The 21,948-nt window shown below is 42.9% G+C and overlaps 1 protein-coding gene across 4 annotated transcripts in view; it reads right to left on the reverse strand.

Moving 5' to 3' along the window:
- Positions 1 to 21,948, reverse strand: part of SH3PXD2A (SH3 and PX domains 2A) — a 266,897-nt gene that overhangs the window by 27,335 nt on the left and 217,614 nt on the right. For 3 of the 4 annotated variants that reach the window (XM_065843084.2, XM_065843083.2, XM_071812119.1), the window contains 2 exons: positions 12,530 to 12,643; positions 7,606 to 7,689 (listed from right to left, as the gene is read on the reverse strand). In XM_065843084.2, coding sequence (XP_065699156.1) covers positions 7,606 to 7,689; positions 12,530 to 12,643 — 198 coding nt within the window. The remainder of the gene's footprint in view (positions 1 to 7,605; positions 7,690 to 12,529; positions 12,644 to 21,948) is intronic. The other variant, XM_065843086.2, reaches the window with a different exon arrangement.

Consider the following 21,948-nt stretch of genomic DNA (forward strand, 5'->3'; position numbering starts at 1 on the left):
AGGCACACATGAAGAAGCAAAGCCTGTTTGGCAGAGCTACGATGCAAGTCTGTCACATCATGCATTATCCAACTGCAACCCACTTAGCTTGGAAGTAAAGTATTAGTATGTGTCATTCTCCCCGCTACCTGGTCACAGACATTATATAAAACATGCACAACAAGAATTTCTACACAGTTTGGACTACCCAACTCACACCACCCACTTGTAGCTGTGCTCTGGCCAGCCCTCCCAGACACCCCAGCAGCCCAGTCCACTGGCTAGTCTAAAACCTCACTTCCCTATCCATCTTTCTCCTCCCCAAAGAAAGGCAGGCTTGTCTAACTCTGGTACCACCTGAAGTCTCCTGAAGAAAGGCAGTAGAGACTTGGGACCAAAATATAGAGAGAGATCCTGTGAATTCCTGGGGAAAAAATGTGTGGACAGCACAGGACAGTTCCCATGTCCTTGTAACAGCTGCAGAGAGGGCTTTTTCTAGCAACTGAGATTTCCCCCCCGCAAGCATAGCAGAGGTTGCTGCAGACCAGCTGAGAGGTGTGCATATACACAGGACAAGGCACTTCAGATGTATAATGCCCTGCATTACAGCTACATATAGTATGTGGTTTGTACAGGTGCACACAACCATGCTATTTTCAGCAGACCTGTATGGAGAAGCCGGTTGTATTTGAGAGTTATGGGTCACTCCTGCACAAGTCACAGGCATCTAATGCCCTTCCATAGCTGTTAAGAAAAAACAAACAAAACCAAAAAAGCCAAACCATCAACACAACCATTTTGCATCCCCTCCAGCAACATAACAGTGCTCTGCCAAGCTGACCCTTACCTATACACAATAGTAACAGCTTTAAAACTAAAAGCTGCTTTAAAAATGCAGTTTATGAATGCATGCTTAGTGCTGCAGCAGTTGAGATCGTTCCCTTCTCCTTTCTTTGACCTGTGTCCCACCTGCCACCTCTCCTTGCGCAGTTCATGACTCTGCTGTGAGACAGACCTGTGGCCAGCCTGACCAAGGAGAAGTTAGTATGACCCTATGCCTGGGTTTGGTTCATTGCAGAACTGCACAAGCATAAAGCAAAAGATGCTGGGAAAGATGAGGCTGGTTCTTTTAGTGGTGGCACCACAAACCCTGTGTAAAACTTCTCTGTACTAAGCCAGGCCAGTTTCAACGCAGCTTCACTTAATTTTGAAGAAGGAGACCTATTGCTGAGATTGCTGGAAGCAGAATCAAGACAACCCATATGAAAGTGAATCTAAAGCCAGGCTAGGATAAGAATGCCCACGAATCTTCTCTCATCTGTTTAAAGATGCAACTTAATAAAATGCAACTTTTTGCATAAATAGGATACATATAACACAGTTCTTAAGCCATCACATGATTTACAGTAGTGCAAGACGACCCGTAGGCACCTTGGCAATGCTCATCAAGTAGTAAAAGGTAAACTTTGCAGGCATCGTGTAGTGGGGACTGAAATATTTCTTCCATCTCATCCAGCCTGTTCAATAGCTATGATACAACATACTGGCTGCAGAAAAACTAGGGTTGTTACATTTAACTTGTTAAAGTTTAGGAGGATGTAATGCCAATGACATTTATTTTTGGATAATGGCAAACTATGACAACAGTGCTTCATGTTTTTTTCCTTCTGAGTAGGATTATAGCTTGTAATTGAAGAGCCTGCAGATGCATCCATCCTGTCACACTTCCTTTAATCAGCATATAGGCAAATAGGTTTTCTTTTGTTTCAGCTGCTGTATCTCTGTCTACTAGTAAAAGGGGAATCTCAATTTTTAGGCATTGGGTATGCCATTTCCCACATCACGTGACCCACAAAGATGTCTCTCCCAGAGGAAAAACCCCAAAACACCAAAGATGAACCTCCATCCCTTTATGAAGAAACTGTACCTAATCGTCTGACAGAGCAAGACACTGAATTTGACAGCCTGTGAGGCTCCTCCAATCCCATCTGCCAAAACAGAATTTCAGATTTTACACGTGTGCTCATGCACAAAAATACTACACATTAAAGTTATGAGGTGTCTTGAGAAGGCAATTCAGTCCCTCCTCTGGCTGTCTGGATTTATACTTACTGCCAGGTCAAGGAAAGCAGAGCTATGGTTTTACTGCTCGAGTTGTAACGTAGAGCTTCACTAGCGCTTTCCAAATCTTCCTTATTCAATCTTCCCAATTCCCTTGGCACTGGTTATTTCAGATTCCTCCTAGTCTATCACCAAGGTAACGGTTCCTTTCCCCATTGTCTTCACAATCCTCTACCACTGCTGCTCCTCACCACTAGAGCTCATATTTGGACCTTCAACTTGCTTTATACAGCCACTACAGCCACCTCCTGCCTCATTCACTCCCTCCCTAGCCTTTCAGCACCCAGTTCTTACCCAAGGCTCTTGGCGCAGCCACACTCCAGTATTTCAGCCAGACTCCTACCAAGTGTACATCCAATTCAGTTGTTCCATCTTGAATTTTCAAGCCTATGTGCTGTACCTTGCCTTATCATCCTACTACTTGCTCTCACGTGTGCTGCTCCTTTTGAATTTCCTACTCCTCCAAATCCCTTCATCTTTTTCCACTCAGCCCCATGGCTTTCTTATGATGCCCTATCAACCTGAGTAGTCTCTCTCTTCCCTGGTATCAAATAACCTGAAACTCTCAAATCCATCCTAAAATAATCCTTACCTACCCTGACTTCCTGCCTTCCCAAACAAGCTTAATTTTAGTCCTTCTCTAAAAGCTTTTAAAAATACCAAATAAATATCCCTTTCCACTCCGAAAAACCTTTTGGTCATAATAAGATGCATGCCAAATTGCCACCCGCCCAGGCTCCTTTGATGCACAGAGCTCCTTCTCTTTCTTTAGGCTGTAAACTATTTGGGACAGGAACCTTGCCTTTAAGCAGCTGAAATCCCATGCACATTTCCAGCTCCGCATAATCAGTCTCATCTCTCCCAGGCAAACAGCCAGTGCTCATACGTTTCTGTTTCCAAATTCTGAGTGCTCTGCTTCGTGTACCTCTCCTTCACCTATATTTTATAAGTTTGCTCTTTTCTGTCTCCATAAATAAGTGTGAAAGTTATCTGCAGCACCTCAGGAGTCAACCAAGTAAGGAATTAATTTCCTTTGCTCAGCTGGTGCTTGTACATGCCCCCAACTTTCTGTGACCCCATTCTTGTTTGATATGCTGGTAAAAGTGAGGATAAGGGGGAACTGAGCTAAAAATTAGTCAATTAACGATTTCTCAGCAAAATGAAACAGTCCCAACCCTACATCTTCCAAACCACAGAAGAATTTTCTTTCAAAATACTTTCCCCTCAGTCAGCAGTCTGCGCTCGCCCTCCCCCACTCCTCCGCTCCACCCCCCCTTTGTCAGACCTGCTTCTGGAAAAAGTCTCGCTGTTCCAGAAAGCTATGCATTAATTCAACATGGTCTTTGTTTTACTTGTCTAAATATTCAGCAGAGAAAATAACCATCCACAGTTATCACATGTGTACATCTGTAGACAGGAGCTCTTCAGCTTTCTTGCCTCCTCTTGCCCCCTCTCCCCTCTTTTTTTTTAAATAACATAGAACCTCATGCCAACACACAGACAAGAATAATAATGCTATTTCTTCTAAACCGTTCTGTATTGTACGTGCTCTTTCTTCAACTAGCAAGGGGTAATAAACATTTACTACTTTCCTTGGAGCACCAAGGAAGGGTAAAAAAACCAATCAACAGAAACGCAAAACCAAACAACAGCAACAAAAGCACAAACAACCTAAGTCTGAAGCTGCTCTGCTGATTTGATTTAGCATGGCAAAGCTGCCTTGCACCATGAGTGATAAACATTTCACCAGCATCAAGGACAAGCAGGGAAAGAGAGTGACAACAAAGGGAGAAGTCCTGTGGGTAATGAAGGGGCTGCCAAAGAGTGCAGAGCAGCTCTGGTGGAGTGCAGGAAAGGATAAGAGCGTACAAGCACAGCAGCCAGGCTGGATCTCCAGTACTGATCAAGGGCTCTTTCCACAGCTACAAAACCGGCTGCAGAACAACCCACCCAGGCTAGAAGACAGGGTTTAAATATCAAGACCACTTGGTCACACAGCTGCCTTCCCTCTATGCCCCGTCCATGTCTCCCCATCAAACTCCCTCTCTCCATAACTTAAGCAGGCAGTAGGAAGACCTATAGTTTCCAAGTTATAGCTGTAACTCTTCAATTGAGTAGCTTATTTCTGGTGTTAGCAGCTATTCTTAAATAACAGGCTCATTTGGCAGAAATTCAGCCCACATGTCATGATATTGTTGATACGAATAACTTTGAAGTACTCTTCTGCATTATAACAGCTCCAGTTGAAAGCGTTGGGCACAAAACCAAAGCAGCACTAGCTTTTGTCAAGTATTTGGCATATAAAACTGGCATGTAAACCCCCACTTTTCCCAATCAAACTGTAATACCACAACTGACTTCTTATGAAATTAGCCTATAAACAATCCTTAGCTTTCTTCCAGGGAAAGCTCCAAGTAAATGCATGTGTAGAATCAGCATTTTACCCCATGCAAAAGAACATGAACTCTGCAGCCTGCAGGTCTAACAAGTGTCAGGACTGAGTTAAAACTACAAATGTCCAGACTTCTCACAACCCATATTTGTATTACTGGAGTCTCCTAATGTATAGACAAAAGCTCAGAAACATACCACATTCAAAAACATTTAACATCAAAAAAACCCAAACAAGCTCAGCAGCTACACAGGAAACATAAACCAATGTAATCTCTTAGATCTGGGCACACCATTGACCATTTTTAACAGAATAGTTCAGCAACAAATGTCATCTGTTTCTCTTTGTAAAAACAGACTACAGCTGTTCTCCTTTTTCAGCTTTAAAAACAGAGAACTACCATTATATTCAATAATTTGTCTTCCATCTTTCTTATTGACAGACCCAGTAACATTGCTCCCAAATATGTGAAGTCCAGGGATGCTTTAGACCCTTCAAATGCCTTTAGAAAGGCTAGAAGTAAATAAGCCATATGCTACATCCCTGATAATTCTCCCCTATTAGGCAGTCTGTAACAGGGAAGCAAACATCCTTCCCTTCTGCACTCAGGCTTTTCCAGTATTTTCAATATCCAAGTCACTCAGAAAATCCCGGCCCTCAGAAACAACACCTAATTCCTTCAGTTCTGGCTTTTAAGTGATGCTATCATAGAAATTTGCCGGTAAAAAAAAGCTTATTAGTGGTATCCGAGCATAAACACAAAGGGAAGCATCCTTAATAGCTTGCTTTTAAACTCCAGTGAACTCTGAGAGCAAGCTCTTCCAACAGCAGGGACTATCTCAAACAGAATATCGCTGGGTGGGAAGAATTTCAGCCAAAATGTTTAATTGAATTTATTTCCAAGAAAGAGGCCAAGTGGGGGAGGGGAAGCTGTTTTGCTTGTGTTGAACAATTCTGGCAACCTCCTGTTTGAGCAGCTCTAGTTCTTCTGCGCTTTGGAGCAGAGACTTGAAGGTTGGCAGGGAGGTGTGTACACTTCATGCATCCTGTCACTTCTGTGCAAACCCACCCAAATTTGGCCTTGTTAGAAGTCTTTTGGGCTGCGATGTGACAGAAAGAAAGGAGAAATGATCTCTCCTGACCGCACATAAATTCTGATCCGTTAGAGCGCAGCAGTGCGGACACCCAGAGAGTTCAACAGCTACAGTTTGGAAGGAGTAGATGTGTGTATAGGCTGCCGCTATGCCAGATGATGAAGCCACTGTCTCCAATCTGTCCCCAAGTATTACTTTCTTGACTTCCTGTGAGCCTGTTCCTAAGAGCTCCCTAACCTGCTATTTCAGATGACACTAAACAGCTTATTTTTAGCTGGCCTGGCTAGCTGTGGCTGAAATGCATTGGAGAGAGCTTGTAGAAACAGCTCAGCCACGGAGGTTGCCCCAAACCTTGAGATACTTCAGTTTGTGTCAAGTTCAAGTGCCGAGACCTAGTTTGAGATAAAGCACATGTTCTCCAACACACGCAAAACTTCTGGTCCTAATAGGGAAGAAACTGTTATGGAGGAAAAAAGAGGCAGAGGGAGGGATGGAAGAGACTGGGGGAGCCTGTGGTGGGGAAGCCTGCCAGGGAAGACACTGGTCAGAGTACAGGTCTGGAGAAGATGCACACAGATGGTGGGCATAAGAGTGCAAGAGGAAAAACCTGGGAATGCAACTTACCAGTCAATTATGCTAAGGAAATCATCATGCAGTCTTAATAGCTTATGGAGTTTTACTTGCAATATTGTATGAATATGAAAGCATATATTTGTTTAAACTAATAAATTATTTAGAAAACTGATTACCAGAAATTCTCCCAGTTATATAGCAGTATATAGCAGAATTTGAAAATGCAAAAGAAGTAGCTCCCAAACACTTGGGAGTACAGAAATAGGCACAAAATCTTTTTTACAAGCCAGCATATGTGCTTGTGGATTTTTTTCTTTGTGCCTTCAGGGTGCGTTTGGTAGCTGAGAAGCAAGACTTTGTCTTCTGAGGGTAGTTTCAGTTGCTACACGGTGAAGCTACAGTAGGAAGAAAACTGCTTTTGTTATTTTGGTTTCCTCAATCACACTATGAAGCAAAGGTAAAAAGCCACTGAAAAGTCCCATGTGCGTGACACACACACACAAGTCTGTACATAGAACTGCCACCAAATCCACGAAAGGGTAAACTTGCAACTTCAAAAGAACATTCTCTCCTCAGTAGGAAAAGGCACCTTTTTCTGAACTGGGTAGCTTCTCTTGTGCTTACATCTGATTCCATCCCCTCAGAAAGTGGTGTCTGAAAGTTGCAAAGAGGTGCAAACAGTGCTTCCCCCCACCCCCTTCCTTTAAAAACTGCAATGAACACCACCTCTGGACAATCCTGCAAGAAGCGGAGAAACAGACAGAAAGGGGTGCCTTTACTCTAGGAAAGATGTACCGGAGAAATGCTTGGTTTAGAAGATTCCTCAGGCTTTACCCAAATGCAGGTTCAGAATGCCAAGTGTTCCCTCCTACCCTGGCATGCTCCCTGTCATACCAGCAAAACTAACAAGCTACTGCAGGTGGTGGTATTTTAACACCTAGGGCTGACACCAAAAGCTCCCAAAACTTCTTTGGAAGTCTGACTTTAGTACCAAGCACTGCTTGTAAGAGAGGGGATTGAAACTGGAATGATTCTCATCTTTCCACATCAAGCATTTTTCCAGTGCACACATCTCTGACCATGGCTTTTTGGCACCCTTCTCATTTTAACAGCCGTGAAAAGTATCACTTGTCCTTACTGAGGGAGGAAAGACTGAGTACAAATATGCCCAAATTTAAACCACAACAGATGTGAGCTTTCCCAAGCAGCATAAGGAATGATATTGCAGTTACCCCTGGTCATTAGCCTCCAGGTCTTGTGGTGGCTAACCCAGGCTCCAAGACACCCTCAACCTGTCAGATACAAAGTCCACATCTGAACTCTGGAGCTTTGGCCTTTCTCTATCAGACTGCCAAAGATGCAGACCCTGGAGCACAACAGCCAAAGCTGCAGCCTGGCTTTTGGTGCATCCTTAGGGGCTGGCGTCATAGGAAGGTATTAATTCACCTCGACTCTGCTGCCTGTTGACTATCCCGCCCAGCGTCCATCGCCGGTCCAGGCGTCTCAGGTGAGCCTTGCGTCGCTTAGAAACTAGTTTGGAACATGAATGGAAACAAAACAAACAAACAAGAAAAAAAAGATGGGAGGGTGAGGAATAAAAACAAAAACATGGCATTTACAAGCTCTGGTCTTGTTAGCAGGAACCAGTTAGGTGGGATGCAGAAGTTTTGTTTTAGTTAGTACAGTGGAACAAGTTAGTTTCTTGAGCCTGAGTAACATCAGCCACCTGGAACTGTCACAAATTGCCACTCTTGCTGTCAGCTCTCCTGAAAACAAACAAGCAAACGGACAACAAAAAAAACCCCATAAAACAAGAAAAACCCCACCACATACACAACCTCCAAAAACAAGCTGCACAACTGAAGACAACTTGTCCAAGGAGGCTGCAGTGGCAGGGCAGATCAACATAATTGCTGTTCCATCTCCACTTAAGCTGCATGATCTTTGGAGAATTCAGTCTACTGCACACGACATCAAAGCAAACAGGGCTCTAACCCTCTCTAAGCAAATTATCACACTAAAAACAAAATCCAGAAGAAAAAACAAATGCAGCTTCTCTTATTTGAGTTTATGTGTATCAGCAGCACTCTGGAACAGAACTCAAGTGAAAAATGTCTGATGTCTCTGCTTGCAACATGTAATTCACAATCACTACCACAGCTAATTCTCATGATCCAAACTTCTAATACGACAATTACAAATATAAGGAAAAACCTAACCTTGCAATTATTGAGCAGGCTCAAGAAGCTAACAAGCCAGAACTGAGTATTAGTTAGACACTGAAACAATAATTTATGCTTAAAATATGAACAAAGACAAGACACCTATGGAAATGGCATTGTGAGAGCAGCTGTGCACAGAGGACACCACTTGTTTTCTGGATGGCATATGTAGAACTGTACTCAGCTCCTTCTGCTTGTGAAGGTGTGAACAGCACACGAACCATTGGACTGGCACAGAAACACAGACAAACACTTTTTCCATTCAAGGGCTTCCACACTAGTTTGGCAGCTACTGCAAGGGTGCTTGGTGTTGCTACAAAGCACTGCAAAATATTATACTTCAGCTATTGCTAGGGTGCAAACACAACCATTTTGTTAGTGATCACAGAATCACAGAGTGTTAGGTATTGGAAGGGACCTCAAAAGATCATCCAGTCCAATCCCCCTGCCGGAGCAGGAACAACCAGATAAGGTTACACAGGAAGGTGTCCAGGCGGGTTTTGAATGTCTCCAGAGAAGGAGACTCCACAACCCCCCTGGGCAGCCTGTTCCAGTGTCTGTCACCCTCACTGAGAAGAAGTTTCTTCTCATATTTAAGTGGAACCTCTTGTGTTCCAGTTTGCACCCATTACCCCTTGTCGTACTGGGAAGCTGTTCATAAACTCTGATATCGTATCATTAATAATCACTCAACTCTGCTTATGTGCACTCATGTGGGGAATACACCCTTATATTCATAAGAGCAGACACCATTGTCTTCCAGAATGATGTTCTGTAGACAATCAAGCTCAGCAAAATTGTTCAACTAGGGAATGACTGGGTGAACAAGTAAAAAAGTTAATAACTTTCCCCCAAAATGGCCTTTGCCTTTTTGCCCTTTATATCTGTCAGGGGCTTAGACCAGACTTCTGTACCCAGCTCACACTCCTCAATTTCTCCTTTGCTATAAGGCCTAAAGATTCCCTAGTCACCCTAAGTGAAGGTGTGACAAGTGGTGTTGAACAGACAGTGTCTTGTTCATGGCAGTCTACATATCCCCTCTGAGCCCATGTGGGTTAAAAAGCAGCACAAATTTTCAGAGGAGCTGGATTTCAAGTTTATAGATCACCATGATTTTGGCTAAAGGAACTCAGTGATCCTCTTGGAAGCCCACGGCAGCACAGAAGATGAGCTGTCTTCACTGCTTACTGGTAGTGTTTTTCTTACCAAATGGCTTAACCTGGTGGCCTTCTCCAAATCAACAGGCCATCAGCCTACCAGTTACACACATGCTACACAAAGGCAACACAGGAAACCTCAGCAGACATACTGATTATAGCAGAGAGAGAAACTATAGCTAAATTCACAGTAAGCCGGTCTGCATTAGGAGATTTCTATACAAGAAGGGAAGAGATGAAAGATGTTGAACTTAAAGGTTTATGAGAGGGAGGGGTGTGGAAGAGGGAGAAATTTACTTCAGATGTCAAGACAGAGCAGTCACCCACAGCTCCTTGCTCACACACTGGGAGCGTGGAGGATTCAGCCATCCAGGAGCATCCCTTAAACACAGTGTGTTGCACAGACCCAGCACACCACATCCTCCTCACAACATGACTGTCCCCAGTGATAGCCCTTTTATATCACAATGATGCTTCTATATGAGTTGGTGGGGTGGGTTGGTTGGTTTGTTTGGGTTTGTTCCCCCTCAACAATACTGAATTTTCCCACTCAAACCCAGATTAGGACTTGGTTGGTCACACCACAGTTAGTTACCAGAAAGGTTATTTATCAACAAGTGTCTAAACCTTTCCAGAGACCATTTCAAGATGTTTATTTTAACAGCTCCTGTGGCTGTGAATGTTTTAGATTGCTTTCTGAATGTTTTCCAAGCCTTGTAAGACTGTGTTGGTCTAAACATAGGCCCAGTCGATTGTCTACCCTCATCCTGACAAAAGATGTTGTGCAGGCTCATAAGCAGGGAGGAAATACTTTTGTTTTTCTCAGGGAACAGACTATTTAAACAGACACACATGGAAATATTACTGCTATGTAGGGGCAGCATTATTAGCAAGCTGCATTCAGCACCTCCTTATCTTTACAAGGGCCTGCCACAGCAGAGCAGACCTCTGGGTCTGCCTGGCTTGTGGACCTGTTCCAAGCCCACTGCAAATGGAGAGAGCCAAGAGGCTGATACAGAAAGCTCTCTGCATTAGTGTTTCTACCCTTTCAAAGTAGGCAGAGCACAGATTGCACAGACACAGGAAGTCAACATCTCCAGGAGTCACTCTGAAACTTGTATAAACTCAAAATCCAGAGGCCAGGATACTTAATCCACTTAGTGTGCCTTCTTCCTCAGTTATATTAGAGCCCCTTTCTCTTGCCTACTGAGAGCAAGTTGGTAAAGTTTTCTGTGTAGAGTATGTTCATTTTTATACATTTTTAAGAGAGTGAATCCAAGTTATTTCCTTTACTATGGAATAACTGTTAGGAGAAGAATAACTCAACTAAAGAAGAACTGGAGGGGGAAAAGACAAAGAACAAAAGAAGTCTCAGCTTATGTGGTTAATAATGTAAAACAAAGTTACTGAAAAGCAAGCAAAAGCTGGGGCACATCAAAGCAGCTGCAGAGGTAATGCAATTAGGTTTGTCACTGAGATGGAGCTGAACAGAAAGGGAAGAATGGTCTCAGGTTTCAGCATATCTGGATTTGGAGTAAGGCAGGGAGTGTGACTGCTGACCACAGCTGAGGAAAGCAGTGTTGTAGATTAAACAGGACCGAGAAGAAAAAGATACTGAGCATTTCATGGGTTTTCCTTTGCCCAGGAAAGACTGGTGTGTGGCAACAGCCTTGTGCAGATTACACTCCAGAGGGCAACATGAAAGGAGGAGAGCTTGAAATAAAAGCAGTTCAAGCAATAAGGCTGTTAAAGATACACCATATTTAAGAGTCAGGAAAACAGAGGAAGCTACAGACCAACAGACAAGGCACTGTTTCACTCTTTCAGAAAAGACCAGTAAGTTTTTTGTTATTTACTAACAGGAAAACTCCAACTGCTTTTGCATCCACTAGGATGTTGCATCATACCAGACTGGTTCCCGGCCTACCAGTCTACAGCTGGTCTGTCTCTAAACCCTAAGTGACCCAGGATATGGGCAGCTCTGAGCAGGGAAAAATGAGTTACAGAGCCAAAGATCTCAGTAAGCCACAGATGTCACCCTGAGGGACAAGCACAAAGTTATGTTTTGCCTGTGTGCTATCTTAATGGGCAGATGGTCACTCCAACACATCTCTAAGCCTCCTGCCTGTGCTAAGGAAAGGTCAGCTGAGTTTCCACATACGTTTTACCTAAGTGTCACATCAAGAGCACCTAGAAATTTAGCAAGAGATTCATTGGAATGGAGTGAATCATAATAAAAGTGTCCTTTGTACACAGTTGCTACATGAGAAGTCCATTAAGATGTGGTTAGTCTTTCATAACAGAACAGAGGGACATGTGAGGTTGTACTATTACATTTCTGGAACCTGAATTAAGCATCTTTAGCAAAAAAAAAAAAAGTTCAGCTAAATACATATACATGACAAATGGCATCTTAGTTTTAACAGAATGAGACCACACCAAATAAAATTAACTTTCCACACAATCGCAGACCATGGCAAACAGCAGTGAAACTAGTTTAGAGGATTAATTTTTAAAAAACTTAATGAGAAGCAACCATTGAAGTTAAATCTCACTCCTTTTAATGGCCTGTGGCTCTAACAAGCATCTTCTTCCAATTAAAAGTGCTCACTTGCATAATTTCTGCAAACAAGCCAAGCAAGCTCTCTCCTGCCATGGACATGAGAGTCCAAGACCTCTAGCAGAACATGCTGCTTGGACTTGCATGCAAGTTGTTTGTATGCTTTCTAAAGGTATTAAAATGAGGATCATTTTGGCTTGTAAACCTTTTGTCACACTGAGAGCCCAAGGTGGTCATAAAGGGATAACAGGCATGGTACTTCACTCCAGTTTCTTCTGCAACATTTTATTTATTGATATAAGATAGAAGAGGTTACTGCACTGAAATAATAACAAAAGTGGCAGCAAGAGTTTTCAAAGTTTTCCTACGGTGGGAAAAGCATAAAGCAAGTGAATACCAGTTTGCTTGTGATAACAAGAAGTTTTCCATACCTTCCCCAAGTTTGGATGTGTTGATGTCAGAGTCATCTCTGGTTCCATTTTGCGATTCCAGGTATGTAGCAGGGACCCAGCCCTGCTCCTCTGCTGTGCTCACAAACCACCAACCTAAAAAACAAAACCAAAACTTGCTCAGTCAACATTAAGAGGAACAAGAGTAGCAAGATGCTACTGAAAAGGCAGCACAGAGTCAGCAGCTTCAGTGCAGGTTTCAGTTATTCTGCAGCCTCCTAGAAGGAGAGGGGCTTTATCCCCATGTACCATTTCTTTCAGATACTCTTTCAGTAGTAGAACAGTGTGCAGACTGGTCCATGTAAAAAAGGTTGCAACGGAGCAAACATCAGTTGCTTAAGAAACCTGAAATCTATCCGTGATAACTCTGATTTGAGTTGTCCAATTTGTCAGAGTAAGTCTTGCAACACGTTCATCTACAGTTTCAAAACACTTTGTATGTGTATATATACTTTTTACACAGGCATGTAGTGATAGGACAAGGGATAATGGCTTTAAGCTGAAAGAGAGTATATTTAGATTAGATAGAAGGAAGAATTCTTCACTATGAGGGTGGTGAGGCACTGCAACAGGTTGCCCAGAGAAGCTGTAGGCACCCAGTCCCTGGAAGCGTTCAAGGCCAGGCTGGGTGGGACTTTGAGCAACCTGCTCTAGTGGAAGGTGTCCCTGCCCATGGTAGAGGGGTTGGAACTAGATGGTATTTAAGGTCCCTTCCAACCTAAACCATTCAATGATTCTATGATATCTATATGCGAACATACAGGAAACAACACAAACATTGTGTGACTCCTAATACGAGGTATCACAGAAGTCAAAAGATGGAAATAGGAAAGCCTTTAGTAGAAGGGCACATATTTCAGAATAAGATACAATATATTAAGTGCTTCTAGAGCACTTGTCACCATAGCCAGTGTTTAACAAACATGACCTGAATTCAATGCCCTGGGAAGCTGGAAAGTACTGCACAGAACAGAAATAAGAGGAAAAAGCTAACTGAAATATGACTTCAGGCCACAAACACCAGTTATTTGCCTTTCCACCTGACTATCTACATTTCTACCACTATCTACAAAAATGTTAAGTGTTCACCAACTATACTGATATAAACTTCAGGTCACATCTATCGATGGATCAATAAAATTATAGGGAATCTCTTCAGGTTAAGTGCACCCCAGTCACAACTATCCTTTCCTCTTGCTTGGCTACACTGGTTTATTGAATCCTCCACTAATTTTGATGTAGACTTGCTAACCCAAGAGGCTGCAGGTCTCAGATATAAGCACAACTTAGATGCTGCTCCATTTATGTAAAGTCAGGGTTAAGATACAGAACAATAAAAAGCCAAGCAGGTTAACCATTTCTATTGTTTTCTACTATTTCCAAGTCTCCTTCAAAAATGCAAGTTGCTTTGTCAAGACAATATAAACTCTTGTTCAACACTAGTCTTTCAGCCTCTCCAAAGAGAGTTGAGAAAATAGCTATTTCTATACATATACCCCAAAACAGTTCACAGACTTTTATGGCTGTCATGAAACCAACAAATTTAACAGGAGACTCACAAGCCTGCCTGTGATGAACAAAGGCAGGGACAAGCCAGCTTGGTCTGTAAATGGATGGGGCACAAAACCAAATCAGTTAATGGTGGGACAAAGCCCTGAGTTGTGTGAGGGGCAGGCAGCCTGGGCCTGGCAAAGGGAAGGGAGACTTCTCCAGGCTCTGCCGCCATGTTACGTACAACATTCTGTAATGAGAAAATAAACCCCAAACTGAAACAATACTCAAATGTTCATGCTAAAAGTCACCCAAGTTCATTCCAAATCCTGTCACGGAAGACTTTGCCAGAGGACAGCAGTTACAAACCCTCATATTCCTCCCTGAGGCCTGTGGCAGGCAGACAATGTGCCCCCAGCAGCAAACCCCTCACTTGCCACCACACAGCTGCTGGGTAGCTCTATTTATTTACTCAAAAACTCAGACATGGCTTTCCATTTTCTGGCCCACCAGAGGTCTGGAAACTTTGCTTCACAAGGCTCATGGCTGGAAAGTTTAAATTTAGTTATTCCTCCTCAGCAGGAGGTGAATTCTCCTGCCACAAAGCCCACAGCAGCGAACACACAGGGTCTGCCAGACAGTTTCAAAAACACATCTTCATGGTTGTTCCTTATTTTACTAGTAATGTATCAACAAGGGTAGCAAACACAGTCTAACATACACTTGTAATTAGGCACAAAACGTCAGAAGCTGGCTTTCAGCTGATATCAATTAGACTGAAATAGTTTATGTAAACTCTTCCTCAGAAAGAAATTAAACACAATTGCACAAAAAGGACTTGCCTACACTCAGAATGTGTGCTTGGGCCAAATTCAAACCATGGTAAAACCATCTTTGGAGGCCTGGATTGCACAGCCTTGACACCAACCCAGTGCTAGCCCATTTCACAATACAGCTCCTCTGGTTTGGCTCACTGAGCTGCATTGCGGCCCCAGAGCAGAGGTTAAGGTCTTGTGTTTGGGGCTCAGCCTCCATCCATCTAGACGGGGCTTCCTGCTAAAAGACAACCCTTACCCCCAGGCCTAGGCATGCCTACATGTGCCTCCCTGCTGCCATTCCCCTGAAAGGCCTCACGACTCCACTGATCTTAAGAACAGAACAGGCTCCCACATACCAGTTGAAGGTCAAGCCATATTTAGGGTTGATTACAGTCAAGTAACTCAACCAAATCCATTGCAACATGCAGACAGAACATGCAATAGTCTAAGTAATGTATTAAGTCACTTTAATTGTTCAAGCTATCACTAAAATTAAAGCTCCTAATTGCCAGAGAACTGATGAAAATTGTATTTTCTTTCTAAAGATTTCCTTTATAAACTATGTACAAAGGTAAAGTATAAATGAGAAACCCCTGCAACTACTGAGAAATCAGCAGCGTCTGTCCAGGTTCAGAGAAAACCAGCCCCCATACTCTGAAATTCTCACATTTTGAGCTCACTTCTCAGAAGGACAAAAGGAAGGCTTTAATGCAGCTCGTTGGAATAGCATGTTCACAGAAAAAAGCATGTTTTGCTTAAACAGACTGAACTACTGAGAAGCCTGAGAAACTTCCAGCAGCACCCCTGGCAGCAGAGAAGTCAAAACTGGATGCTTGCAAGCAAGACGTGCGAAGACTTGGAGTGGCTGAGCAAATGTTGCAGAGGCAGCTCACTCTTTATGAGGCAAAAAATCCAAATTATAATGGTTCATCTAAGCCATAACCATACAGAAAGGAAATTACAGCATAGTTCAAGAATTGACAAGCTCCTAGCAGAAAATGGCTGAAGCGCAGACAAGTTCCACAATGCAGTCCGTGCATGAAAGCTCTGCCCAGCTGATCATGAAGTACTTGGCTCTGCACCATCCCCTCATTAAAAGCATTACAGCAGCTGCCATGTAGTCCCATCAACCTTTCCCCCTCCCCGGTTCACAAAGTTCATGGTCTGCAGACAAACTAGCTAGACTGGCCTTTGTTTCCAGAAAGTCAGGGCTACAGTGGCACAAACTCTCTCTTGTCTCCTTCCCTGCCGCCACCTTTCCCAACCCAGAGCATCACAGAAACATTATTAGAAAACTTGCTTTTGAAACACGGAACAAAACATTGCATTTATTTTGAGTTCTCCCTCTATGCTGGAGTTGAGTTCAACTTCACAATTCATCATTAAAACCATTCTGCAGCAACATCTGCAGGGAATTATGTAAAGTTATCTCCACGCATTGCCAAGCCAGTCTGAGGTTCGCTCTTGCACTCACACCATCTGTAAAAACTAGGCAGTGCCTTGCAGCTTGAGTTAACCCTTACAGGTGCCCCTCCCTCTCTGACATTAAAAGGCAACTCTAAAGCTTATGTGGCATGGATGTCTAGACTGAGATTGTTACCCAGCTCTCATCCCTGATGAGGATTCAAAGAGAGCTTAAGCCTCATAAAAGGCACACAGGGAGTTGCAGCCCATGCACCTAGATGAAGCCCAGCTTGAGCTTTGCGGCATTCCCCCAAATCCTGCCTTAGTACTAATCCAGTAATATGAATTTTTAAGGTAGACATGCAAATTTCTCCCCATGTACATTGACCCTTTGGTTGGCATCTGTCGGCATCCCTAGCTGCAAAAGCCAAGATGTCTCTACAGTCACAGAGTCCACTGGGCTCTGATAACTCTGGCTCTGGTAACTCTCAGACATTTTCAGCACGGAGTTTCATTGGTTATTGAGAGATGAAATGTTCCACTTGCCATGCATGCATACACACAGCAAGATGATGTTTGCAAAATATATTGGTCACACTGAAGAGTGAATACATGACAAAAATACTTTTATTCTGAAAGTCACGGTCTTGCTTTTAATTGTATTCCCAGTCCTCTCCCCAAAAGGCTTTAGAAAAGCAAAATAATTAAGCAAGTGTTATTCACAATCCACATCATAGGAAACTACTAGAACATAGTTTCAGGACCATATTTTATGCAAGTTTTACTTATGTTTACATACATACTCATCCATTCAAGTATTGTTCCTTTCTCCAGGCTGACAGGAAAATCAGCTATTTCTTTTGAAGTCTGCCTAATACTAGAATCATAGAATGGTTTGGGTTGGAAACGACCTTCAAAGCTCACCTAGTCCAACACCCTGCAATAAGTAGGGACATCATCAACTAGATCAGGTTGCTCAGAGCCTGATCATCACCAGAGATGAGGTATTTACCACCTCTCTGGGCAACCTGTTCCAGTATTCTGCCACCCTCATTGTAAAATATTTCTTCCTCATGTTTAGCCTGAATCTCCCTACAAATGCTACAAATCACTTTTTGAAGTAAAAAAAAAAAAAGCAGGATCATGCTTAACATTGGTTTCTAATTCTCCCCTCAGCCATTAATTTCCTCTGTAGACTTTGTTTGTCAATTTATGAGCTTAACTAGAGTAAACAACAAGGCTAGCAACACTGTAAAAGGGAATGGGAATCTTTCCTGCATGAGTGGACTAGACATTCTTCTAAACAAATACTTAAATAACACTCCACCTCTCAAGAGCCTTGAAAAAAAGATAGTTCCAACAACTTAAGTTTTCCTACAGAGCAGTACTAGATGCAATCAAGTCATTGACACACCTGGGACACAAACCTTTTCAAGCCAACAGCTGATTACTTCCCTTCAAAGATGTGCTCTGCTTAATTAAAAAAACAGCTGAGAGTATTAGTGAGCAGATGAAGGTGCTTGATTTTTCCATGCCGCTAGAGCTGGGTTTACACAGTACATGTATATTTGATACACATAGAAAAGTCAGTCATAATTGCTTCAGACAGACCTCCAAAGAATATGCAGAAGCAAAAATATAAAGGCACAAGAAGTAGCATTTTGCAAGCGGGATTTTCTGCAGCAAGCATGTTCTCACACTCACTTCCTAAAAATCCACTGCAGTGTCCGTACACTGTTAGACACGTTCACCGTATGCGCTCTGCTCTCTGTAACGAGCTCCTTCAGTCCCACACCCTTGGCAAAGGCGCTGGCTTGACAGCATTGAACATGTACAAAGACCAGTGTCTGATTTCTGAGCATTTTGTCCTTACAATTCACAGAAGAAGCATCTTTCTTTTAAATAAGGAGATACATGCAAGAGGTCTTCCTAGCATGGAACTGACTGTAGACTGTACAGAAGTCCGTGCGTGAACCACCGCACAGCAGATTAAAACTGTTATCTCAGATTTCACTGCAGCCACTGCTCAACCACAAAACAATGTTCATCTCATTTTAAAGATGGAAGTGGGGCTCAAACAAAGACATGCTTGAGGTGTAAAGATGTGCTTGTGGCAGATATCCTCCCTGAAGACAGTTAAGATACACAGCACAGGTTCACAGCCCTTTGCATGCCATACCCAAAGTAGACTGGGCCACACATGAGGATTTCAGTTCAACCGTGGTCCTTCCAGCCAGTTCACATCCTAGATCTACACGCTGGGAGCAATCCGACTTCCCACGGTAACATCATTTTGCACAGTGTTGCAACCCTGACCGCCCATGCCTGACTGCCCTCACAGTCAAGAGGGAAGGTTGTTATCTTGCTTGCAACTACTGTGGTTGCACTCTAGGTATTGAGTACTGCTTTAAGAATTTAGGAATAAAACTCACCACCCAAGTTACTGCTCAACTCCAAGAGGTTTTTAAACTTGCTGATGAAACATCCCAAGAGCCCCACAGCACTGTGATGAGGCAGAGTCATTAGCTTTCTAGTATGAGAGAAAAAGAGGAAAAAGGATCACACCTGTCACTCCTTTCCTGATAGCCCTGCATGGAAGATTGGAGCTTCTATATAGGTCATAAAACAGGTTTTCTACAAGAACATTAAAAACCAAGTGAAGAATTACAAACAAACTTTTTTTTTTTTAAGGAAATAATTAAATTAAGATTTGAAATGTAATAAGTAAAGATTTTGCTCTTGGTACCAAATATGCTGCAACATCTACCTGACAGGACATACATTAGAAACCACACACCTGACTGCTGTTCAATAAGCAGGCAGGCACAGGCTATGTTCCGCCTAGCAAGATACCCTCAATATTTAAACTGGAATAATAGTTTTATTTTTTAGTAAAGAGAGAACACATTGAAGAAGGAAGGGAGGCTGCACACGCCTCTGCCCTTGCTCCAGCATTCAACTAAAATTTACAGGAGTCCCCACAAAAACATAGAGCCTCGGTCTAAGAGCATCATTTAGGAACCCTGACAACTCAAAGCACACATGGAGTGTCCCTGGAAATACTTTTCTTTCCCTTCTTAGAGAGGGTCTGAAGGCTGAGTTGTGTTCTCATCAGAGTAGAGGCTGCAGCAGTTTTTGCTTAATTTGGCGATGGAAACAACACTTGAGGGCTTCCTGAGGTAAGAAAGCTGATGAGGAGCAGGGGTGGGGACATCTGGAAGGCTGGAATCTGTTGATACAATTTTTTTTTGCCTATTAACAGAACAGCATTATGCCTTACAGAGCTAAAAGTTGGAACAAAAGGCCAAGAGCTGAGACCACTGTTTGCTGTTCTCCAGCAATATTTGATAGTAACTGCAAATGCTTAAGACTTAGCAGCAGCACAGGGAACTGCATTCCTTGCACTGCTTTAGGTGTTACTGAGTTCAACGAAAATAGACGTGAATCCCAGAGTTTGGGTGCTGTAACACATGAGAGAACAGTTCTCTCCTGCAACGACTGGCTATTATGGTAACTAGTTGTTTCAAGTCTATATGGTCATGGATTTGCTATCCTAATCCTTCCAGTCTGCCTTCTTTCTCCACCTTGATTACTAATCAGGTGGCATTGGTAGATAGAGGACTTCTCAGCGGTGCTGTCAGCATACATCCCCTTGTGCTGCTGTACTCCAGTTCCTATGGTTGCAGAACTGGCTGGCATGAAGGGCCCACTACACATTAATAAATATCCTAGTTATTGCTGCCACACAGGTTTTTCTTGGACCAAAAGCAACTGACTAGGTGTGTACATAAGTGGTTGCTACAGAGTCCCAAAGTACATCTCAGATTCTGGCTTAAACATCTAGCTTGCTTGGATTGGTTTCCACATCACATTATATGCATAAACACACAAGTATATATGTGGAAATTCACACCCTGACCTCTGCATTCAAATACATATTTCCCTAGTCTTCTACTGGGATTGGAACTGTGTTTCTTCTACTTCTGGAAAAAGTAGAAGTGTTCAGAACATGGGAAAAGTTCATGGGAAAAGAGAAAACTGGATAATATACAACTCAGCTCTAATACTTTATCGGTTACATCACTAGTAGAGACGATGGATATTCGGAATATTAGACAACTAGGAAATACCACAGTACTGTATTTGCTCAAATATCGTAAGCTAGTAGGTGACAAGTCTTCCAGAGGTGCACATTTGGAAAAATACTTACATATTTATCTCCTATTACACTTGTGACTTCTTGTGTATATGTATGGGGGGCAAGAGGGGGGAAATTAAGCACACAGTTTATCTTTGGGTTCTGACAGTACAAACTGATAGCTACAGACTCCAAGAGGAGTATGTGGAACTATTTGCTATGGCCCAGTTGTTACCCAGGGGCTTCCCCTCCCTGTTTAAAAAAAAAAAAAAAGGACCTCAAATCTGTATATTGACACAGCTGGAATGAAGGAATCTGCCAAATACGTTTTCAAGAATTGGCACATACATCCACAAAGCCATCATATAATCCAGTACAAATTACACAAGTTGTGTCCTTAAAGCAATGGAGTAAATGCACTACCTGTTACACCAACAGCTATGGAAATGTATTGGACATTACCCGTAAATCCCAGATCAAGTCCCATCACACTCCAGGTCAGCAGCTTTCCCTAAACTGTCAAGTCCCCTGGGCTCCCTGAGACAGAAGCAGCAGAAAGCACCACTTGCCCATGGCCAGCTCCAGAACACACACAGCCAATGTGCCCAAGGTGTTGGCCAGCATCCCCAGACCACTGAAATTAGGAGATCCACAAAGCAATGAAGTCAGCCAGCTCTACAGGCCAGTCAGCACCCAAGAAGTTGCAAAGAAGTTTTGCCAAAGCTCAAACATTCTGAAGCCTCCTAAAGATAAATTTTAAATAATCTTTCCCTTCCTGCTTAATTTGACTTCAAGAACACCTAATGGTGAAACTGTCTGTGGGATGTGAGCTGCATTCCACATAGCCCAAGACAGTTTGTGGCTTACAGCCTTTATTCAGAATAGGAACAAAAACTAAGCGAGGGAGTGCTTTACTCAGAGGAAATATCTCATCAATCACAACAAGGAACAAAGCTATCTTTAGGTGGGCATACTATATTGTGCAAGCAGCCTGGCTGCAGCTGCTAACCCATTAACAGCAAGTACTGCTCAGTAACTGGAGTAAACCAAGGTTCATCAATAACCCAATGGCTTTCAGGAAGTTACTGACTTGCACTGGTATCCTGGCCAATGTGGTCCTGCCATCCAACCCTCAGTACCAACCCAGCTATTACAGAAAACACCTGTTTACAGATCAGATTTTCCTTTTTTCATCTAATCTGCTTGGAAACTGGGTTTCCCATCTGACCTCAAATTGTGGTTTCACCTTTTCTTGCAGTCTTTTTTTCCCCCCCTTGGAAAGTAATAGATTTACATGCACCCTTCAAAGATGAAGTCTTTGGGACTTTAGCAACGATGAGGCAAGTTAAGATTGCTAGAGTGCACACACTCAGCCAGTATAAAAGGCCATGCACTAAGTCTGCACAGGTATCAAGTAGTACTGGACAGTTTGTCTCTCTCTGTCTTTCTCTCTTTCTGTCTTCTTTCCCTTCCCCCCAAATTTTCTTTACCTCAGCAGGTCCCAGAAGTTGACCAGTGAGGATACTGGCTGCTGCTAATGTCTTTCAGTA

The sequence above is a fragment of the Patagioenas fasciata genome, chromosome 8 (assembly GCF_037038585.1).
Source record: "Patagioenas fasciata isolate bPatFas1 chromosome 8, bPatFas1.hap1, whole genome shotgun sequence".
Taxonomy (NCBI): domain Eukaryota; kingdom Metazoa; phylum Chordata; class Aves; order Columbiformes; family Columbidae; genus Patagioenas; species Patagioenas fasciata.